This window comes from Pinus tabuliformis, chromosome 2_2, assembly GCF_031772625.1.
Source record: "Pinus tabuliformis cultivar Carrire ecotype Pingquan chromosome 2_2, CPIR1, whole genome shotgun sequence".
Lineage (NCBI taxonomy): Eukaryota > Viridiplantae > Streptophyta > Pinopsida > Pinales > Pinaceae > Pinus > Pinus tabuliformis.
In genome coordinates this window covers 817,002,726-817,011,261 of record NC_142300.1, presented here as the reverse complement: position 1 = coordinate 817,011,261, position 8,536 = coordinate 817,002,726, and the positions used below count along the sequence as shown (strand labels likewise).

Genomic DNA, 8,536 nt, shown 5'->3' with positions numbered 1-8,536 from the left:
TCCAAAAGCTCCAACCTTCTGACAAAGATTTTAGACAATCCCATTAATACCTTAAACAACCTCCCCATCGATTTCTTCTAGTGGTCCAAACCACCTTATGGGCCTTGACTCTCCATGGCAGCCATAGTAACAAGATACTAGTAACAACATCAACAAAAAATACAAATGCCTATGAATCCTACAAATTTTACATTTCTATCGCGCTCCATCCAAAGTAGTCCCCGAGAAAACACATTAATTCTAACATTATATGAGATCTCAAATCGACCTCCACTACCATACTGAATAACTTCAAGTATAGGGGATGCTTAAGATCATTAATGGCCAAGGCTTCGAAGGATCCTTGGCATGAGGTGAAAAGACTATCCCTCGTTATAAGTATCTGCCCTCCCATGCATTTGTACCAACTATATTCACTTCCGGAGGAGGAATGATACATGGTGATCTCACCTCGTCCATGCAGGAGGTCTTTCAAGGAGACAATGTTAGGGAGGTGAAACTCCACCTGGAAAAATTCATTTAATTCCATTACTTCAACTACCATAAACTTCTTTCGAGTCGATGACCAAACCTTTTGCATTAAATCCATTCAAATTTCATGGATTGGAGCCAAATTCCTTTCTCCATCATGAAATTCAATAGTTCCTTGCTCAAGCTTAGAGCTTAGCTTAGACAAGTTTTTCCGCCTTGTCATTTAAAAATATAAAAATGTGTTGGAGGGAGATTTCTTTAAAATTTTCAATTGCAATGATATCCTGTGAACAATTGAAGAGAGACTAGAATTTCTACTTGTTGTCACATTAGAGATATGTCTAATAACAACCATGAAATTCCTCAAAACCTTTAATTTCTTTATCCTTTACTTATGACGATCTCCAATCCTTTCCACAGAGCTCATAATTCAACTTAATTATTTGTTTCTATTCCCAAACCCCAAATTATAAACCATTTGTTCTTTAGAATTATATATTATCCTTCCCACTCCAACTACCCCTATTAAAAATAATATTTATAAAAAATCTAACTAAAATTAAATAATTTCTTCTATTAAATTTAAATAAAAAATCCCCTTCGTTAATTAAAAAATCAATTATTCAATACTAATATTAACCACATTTATAATAATAAACATAACTCTTACCCAATAATTTTCAGTCATACTCTTCAATAACATTTTGTAATTTTTTAAAAATAGAATGACATCAAATTTCAATATAATATTGTAAGTATGAAATGGTAAAATGCATATATTTATTTTATTAAATTGAAATTTATAAAAAATACATTTTTTTAATCAAAGTGTTTCATGTACAGAAGCAAACAATAATGAATAATCTGTACAACTTGCTTATGGTGCATCGTATATTAATATGATATAGCGCACTGTTGTACAAAAGCGTACAACTTGCTTATGATGCATCAAATATTAACAAACTGTGATGTGGTAAGGTTCATGTATTTACTTTATTATATTCTAGTTCAAGAAATAGGACCTCATACATTTACACCCTTTTCAATCTGTACAACTTGCCTTATAACGATATGCAATTCAAGTAAAAAAGATGAAGTTGGTACATAATTATTGCTTATTTAAGTTGGTACATATTTTATTTATTTATCATATAATTTATTTGGTTTGTTGTAAGTTTATTAGATATGTAATTATTAAGTGTTTTTATTAAATTTTAATATATTTTTCTTTTTCAACACATAAAGTTTAAAAGAAATAAAAATATTTATTTAATTAGTTTTATCTAATCAAAAAATTAAAAGATAATATTTTAAAATTTTTTAAAATATTTAAAATTTTTCATATATATAAATTTTAATAAAAAAATTATATTAAAAATCATTAATAATAAATATAAAAATATTTTTTTTAATCCTATATAGTTTGGTTACTATTTTTCAGAAAAATAAATATTTCTTAAATGTCGTAAAGGCCAATATGTCTCCTTAAACTTGAATTCACATTACTCTTCCACCATTAGTAGAACCAATATTTCTTAGATGTCACAAAAGCCAACATGTCTCCTTAAACTTGAACTCACATTACTCTTCCACCATTAGTAGAACCAATATTTCTTAAATGTCACAAAAGCCAATATGTCTCCTTAAACTTGAATTCACATTACTCTTCCACCATTAGTAGAACCAATATTTCTTAAATGTCACAAAAGCCAACATGTCTCCTTAAACTTGAACTCACATTACTCTTCCACCATTAGTAGAACCAATATTTCTTAAATGTCACAAAAGCCAACAGGTCTCAAGAAATTTGAACTCACACTACCTAAGACACAAATCTTTAAGGATACCACTTGAACTAAATTCCTTTTGATGACAAATTTAAAAATATTAACCAAAGAATAATTACAATAAATATCATTCTAAACAAAATTAAATTTTAAAATGATTTATTATTATTATTATTATTTAAAGTATTTTAATTTTTAAATATGAATATATTTTAATTTAATTTTTCAAGCTAAAATGATCTATAAAGAAAATAAAATAAAGTAGGTTTCATTACTCTTTTAGGTGATGGTAGATGTTTAATACCCTTCTTGACATAATAATAAGAAGAAGAAATTATTTTGACGTTCACGAGGTTAAAGATAGCAGGACACATTACTTCTTAAAGCTTCAAAATAAATGCTCCCAGCGAGACAAACCATATCTGCATAACTTTCCTTGTTGTCTTTGAAGACTTCACATTCTAAAATGAAATGTTTTTGTTTCCACTTTCCTGAATAACAAAAAATGCATACTCTTTCCTCCCACACTTCTTTTGGCATTTTTTAGCGCTCTGTTTCACACCGGAGTTGATGAGAATTAATCTTTAATTGAGCAATAAGAATTTTGGCTCTCCAAGAGATATTGACCTCTATATATGCTTTTGGTTGATGACTATGAGTGATATTAAACACTTCAATATAGAAATTTTCCTGTCTTCCTAACTCCTTATCCCAAGTACACTTGTGGAATAAGATTCGCGTTCAAGAAAATACCCCATTTACTAAACCATTTGTTATTTCGCTGCATCCAAACTGTTTTGCTATGACACAATCTATCATTAAAATTCAATAAATAATTTAGTAAATAGAAATGGTTCAATAAATTGGTCTACACTCCACCCACTTTCCCATTTGTGAAACGGCTGTTGGACGTTTGGTTGTATGGACATGGAAACCGATAGCAGTAGCAACATTATTAGCTGTATTGATGTTGATGGGTGGGCAGCAATAGGCATCAGAGGCCTTTATTTTCTCGACGGTCAAGCGTCAACATCAGCGGATGCAATTGCAATCAGAGAGTGGGTGTTGAAAAGCTGCCCTCTAATGTCGACATCATGGCCATGCCCCCATTCATGGAAAGGATTCCACTGCACTCACTTCCAGGAGTATTCCCCACACACCACCATGTCCTGTCGCATCCACAAAATCTTTCTCTCTCAATTTTCCACTTGGCTTTTTAGCCTGCTTTCAGGTTCTTACCTTGCTGGCCCAATCTCTTGAAGTTGGCTGATTCATAAGAACAAGCAACATGGATTATATGCAGAAGGCTTGGTTTTACAACGAATAGCCCAATCTCTTGAAGTTGGCTGATTCATAAGAACAAGCAACATGGATTATATGCAGAAGGCTTGGTTTTACAACGAATATGGACCCAGAGCAGTGCTGCAGTATGGTGACTTTCCTGTGCCCCAACTGGGGGATAATCAGGTCCTTGTAAGAGTCCGTGCTGCTGCACTCAATCCTGTAGATTTCAAACTGCGCAATGGAGTGTTTAAGGACACTGGTTTGGAATTCCCTGTGAGAACCAACCTCTCTTATGAATTTTGTAACAACCCATTATTGTATTTTATATAGAGATCAAATTCAATAAATTAGGTGCTCAAAGCTATTTTATGTGTCATAGGATTCTATCGCCCTAGAAATGAAGGATTCAAATGACGCTCCATTGCTTTGCTTTGCTTTTTATGATCTTTGCAGCACATTTATCAATTTTGCAGAGACTTGTTTCATGGATTTTACCTAAATTTATTTATCAGACTCTTGGCTTGTATATGGTCTTATGTTAGCTTCCAGGTCCATTACATCGTCTGTAGAACGGGCATAATCATCGTCCGTAGAACGGGCATAATCTTGCCTTTATAATCTCCAGATACAGCATACTTTATCCATGGTTTTGATTAGAATTGATGTTGGTTTTTTTTTTCAATTAACGCTACAGGAATCGGCAACTGGCCGGGCTTTTATCGATTTCGACCCCGACCATTAGGGTTTTAGGTTGATTTTCAACTGTACCACTATATTCACTATATACAAGTTAATCCCGAAATTTAAACATAGATCATTTATCACTCACATAATTTTACATCACATGAATTTGCAAAATGAGCAATGAATCCATGACACTGTTATTTTGGTTTGTATGACCTTGTTATATTTTTTTCCCAGATCCATTGCATAATTTCTGATGAATTTACAAAGGCCTTTTATCTATACTGCAATATGCTTACGACTTTGATCAGAATTCATTGTTTCCTTGTACTGAAACATACTTCTTTCAGTACTTCTTATGCCCATATCCTCAAATCTAATAAAAACCCTGATTTGAAAGAAATATTTTTCTAGAAGTGCTAATTTTAGTCCAGCTCTGCATATACAATTCTGATCATTATTGATATTTTTCCCAAATTTAATGAGCGAGTCTTTTTCGTAAGTAGTTGAGTATTTAAGATAAATCTATGTTGGTAGATACTAGATCCCAACAGTTCTAATCATATTCCGCATACTCCTGTGTGGTTGTTGGATCATTTCATTAAGAGGAGTCAGAAAGAGCATACTGTACTCAGCAGCAATCTATGATTGAAGCAAAATCCTGTGATCTGTTTTGGACATTATACATGAGGAGTCAGAAAGAGCATATTGTACTCAGCAGCAGTCTATGATTGAAGCAAAATCCTATAATCTGTTTTGGACATTATACATAATTTTGACCGGAATCCATGGTTGTTTTGGGATTATGTAGCCCTCTTTTGCAATGATTTTCAGATATATTGCATCACTTTCGATGAATAGTGCATGCACTCATCTTGTCCAGAGTTTACCACATGGATTTGATCCAAGGCCATTCTTTTCTGAACTGCATGTCTCTCTTTGAAACGCTTTTCAGGTGGTTCCAGGTTGTGATGTGGCAGGAGTAGTAGTTGATGAAGGAGATAATGTCTCAATGTTTAGCAAGGGCGATGAAGTGTATGGCAATATTCAAAGCTTCAACACTGTTAGGCCAAAACAATATGGGACTTTAACACAATACACAGCAGTGGAAGAAAGTCTGATTGCTTTGAAGCCTGAAAACATGTCCTTTGAAGAAGCAGCCAGCTTTCCTCTGGCTCTTCAAACTGCCCAAGAAGGTTTTGACAGAGCAAAATTTCAAAGGGGTCAGACTGTGTTCATCGTAGGTGGAGAAGGAGGTGTTGGTAGCCTGGCTATTCAGGTAAAATCGTTTACTATTTTTCTGCATTAAAACCTCAAATAATGGTCTTCCTCTGCAAAATGATCAGGTCAAAGATTGTAATAATACTTGTGGTGCGCAGCTTGCCAAGTATGTGTACGGAGCTTCAAAAATAGTAGCTACTGCAAGCCCCGGGAAGGTGGATTTTGTGAAAAAATTAGGACCTGATATGGTGATTGATTATACCAAGAAAAGTTATGATCAAATACCAGAAAGATTTGACTTTGTTTTTGATACTACTGGTAAGTTCTATGGCTTTTTTCTTTCGTCTTAATTTATTTGTACTTTCTATATATTTGTTGTCTTTGGCAATCCCACTGATGACTTTTTGGCGACGTTTGGCAACGTGGGGGCCTGATAGGCATGGAGTCAAGTCTGAGATGCGGGGTGAAATTCAAAATCAGTAGATTTGGAAATACAAGTTTCTTTCTCTCGTTTTACACAAAATAGTGTTGGCGTTGACAAGTTCAACTCAACTGCAGATATCTGTGATCATATTCATGCTATTTTGCAATATGTCACAACCACTCTCACCACAGAATATTTACTATCAGATCCTGTTTTTTCTAAGACTTTAGCTTGGCACATTAATTTTATTATTGCCAATGCTAAGAATAACAATTACAAGTATCGACTTTTGAGGTGTAGACCAGTTGGCCTGTGTGGGTTAAGCCCCATCAGTAACTGGTTCAAATTTCATGGGGTGTGCGCGAAAGCTACCTGTGGAGATAATAAACGTCTCTTGAGGTGTCCAGGTCAAGAGGAGTCTAGGTTTGACCCAGCTTCATACAATCCTAGTGACAACATTTCATAGATAAAGAGATAGTTCTTCTATCCAACATTTGGGACTCGCCCTATCCTAAGTTCAGCTTAGTTGAGGAAAAAAAACACAATTACCAATAATACCAAACATATAAAATGAACAAAGTTGGCTTCCAAACTAGTGGAAAAGTTTGCGGACTGTGGATCAAATTCTTATATTCACCCTGGTCTGCTTGTTTATGTACTCCCAACCCACTGTGAGAATATAGGTGCCTAATATGCCACGAGTTTCCCAGCTTAAAACTTTTAACTTTGGAAATCCTTGTTTTCTTAATTCTTCGTCATGTGCCATTTGGCAGTTTAGTTTGTAAAAATAAACTGTATCCTCATTTTCCATTGGCAGTTTTTTCTGCTTACAACACTGTTAGACAATTAGCAACTAATGGCTAAAAGAAATCCAATGATTATTCCTGAACTTTAAGAACTTTTAGCACCTTTGAACATGATGATTTATGTTTCCTTCGTGGCCATATATTTATTATTCATTAGAAATTTGATTTGGATTTCGCAGGAGATTCTCACAGATCTCATGTGGTCGCAAAAGAGGAAGGTAAAATTATTGATATTGCCAATTCCTCACCTCATCCAAGGGCAGAATTTTACATTGTGACTCCAAGTGGGAGCAACTTGGAGAGGCTTAGGGGCTACATTGAGTGTGAGAAGTTGAAGCCAGTCATGGATCCCAGCGGCCCATATGCATTTTCAAATGTTATGGAGGCCTTCAAGCATCTTGAAAGTGGAAGAGCGAGAGGGAAGGTTGTCGTTTCACCCATTTGATTGGTCCCATAGCCTGATTACTACACTGTTCTTCCGCACGCTCTATTTAGTAGCTTTTTATACCGTCAACTTTTGTAGCCAGGTCAGGGCCCAGGCTATCATTGTAATTTGTTGGATTGGATCATAAGGTCAAATGTTTAAATTTTTTTGAATGGTGTAATGAGAAAAGGATAGGGATGTATCAAACACAAGACGAATCTTGTATTCCGAGAAGAAAAACAAAATTGGAAGAGCATATCTGTTTATTTTTGGACCTTGGTCTTTGAGAATGGGTGGAGTGGCTACCTGAAACATTGGACACATTTCTCGCATCACGACCTCCAAAAGCAACACTTCTACTATGATTATGGATTGTGGAAGCCTAAATGTTCTAATTCTGATCCAACCATCAGAGAATGTTCTTTAGTTCTTGCATCTACAAAGTTGCTGGAATTACGGTGTTTCTGGTTTGTGTGAAATGATTTAATCTTAAAGCATGAAGAATGTGCTATGTTTCTAAGTTTGAAGTTTATATAGATATGGCTTTAAATTATTCAATGGGCCATCATTTGTATTTGCTTCATTTATTTGGTCCTCTCATAATATAGATTATTATCTATTTATTAATCAAATAAATAATGTAAATTAATAATATCTATATCATACAAAAATATCTTAACTTCAAATGAAGTTGACATTAAGAATATTTATTATATATAACTTAAATAACTACAAACACCAGAAAAATCTGGTGACCGGTGTCTGTGAGGGAAATCTGGTGCATTTTAGCAGATAAAAATTTAGACCATCCGATGACAACTCCTCTAGTATCCCAAGAGGAGGTGGTTGCTCAGGAACCCTCTAGACACCAAATGTTTGGTAGGAGGAAAGCGCAAAAAGAGTTGGGGCTTTTTGATCAGCAGCATGTCAAATTTTAAGAGTTCATGAATTCTGCAATTTTTTTGTCACCTTGCTGTAGGTATCATGAGCAACATCTGGTGGTCAGTGTCAGCCCGGAAAGACTGGATAATTTTCTAGGAGAATTTGAATCAAATTTTTCTACAGTTTAAAAAGTCCCTGAATTCTGAGAAATCTGTCAATATACATGCAAGAACACTGACCGGGGTTGATAGTACCTTCTTGGGTAATGAAGAAATGTTCAGTTTCTGCGTGGGAGAGTATACTACATGGTGGTGTTCATTTGAGCATAAGAGGTAAGGGTTTTATCAATATTTTTATTTGGAGATTAAGGATCTTGGAAATTTTGTTATTAGGGGAGCCATGGTTCTTTAAAAATAGTGTTCTTGGTTTTCATTATTTTACCCCATTGACGTTAGTTGTTTTGAAAATTCTGGTTTGGATTAGATTGCTTTACCTTCCGAATGAATTTAAGGCACCGGAGCTTTTCACAAAAATAGAATTCCTGTTTGTTAGT

General features: G+C 34.5%; 1 protein-coding gene across 1 annotated transcript; it reads left to right on the top strand.

Annotated features, from left to right (window-relative positions):
• The first annotated feature begins 3,386 nt into the window (after positions 1 to 3,386).
• On the top strand, positions 3,387 to 7,654 carry LOC149195475 (2-methylene-furan-3-one reductase-like). The gene is made up of 4 exons (XM_089405327.1): positions 3,387 to 3,815; positions 5,182 to 5,505; positions 5,606 to 5,765; positions 6,857 to 7,654. The coding sequence occupies exons 1-4, from the start codon at positions 3,627 to 3,629 to the stop codon at positions 7,120 to 7,122; spliced, it is 939 nt and encodes a 312-aa protein (XP_089261453.1). The 5' UTR covers positions 3,387 to 3,626; the 3' UTR covers positions 7,123 to 7,654.
• Positions 7,655 to 8,536: the final 882 nt, after the last annotated feature.

Coding starts and splice junctions, on each gene's coding strand:
- LOC149195475 (XM_089405327.1), top strand. CDS start 3,627: ATGGATTATATGCAGAAGGCTTGGTTTTACAACGAATATGGACCCAGA. Junction 5,506..5,605: donor TTGGTAGCCTGGCTATTCAG/GTAAAATCGTTT, acceptor TGTGGTGCGCAG/CTTGCCAAGTATGTGTACGG. Junction 5,766..6,856: donor CTTTGTTTTTGATACTACTG/GTAAGTTCTATG, acceptor TGGATTTCGCAG/GAGATTCTCACAGATCTCAT.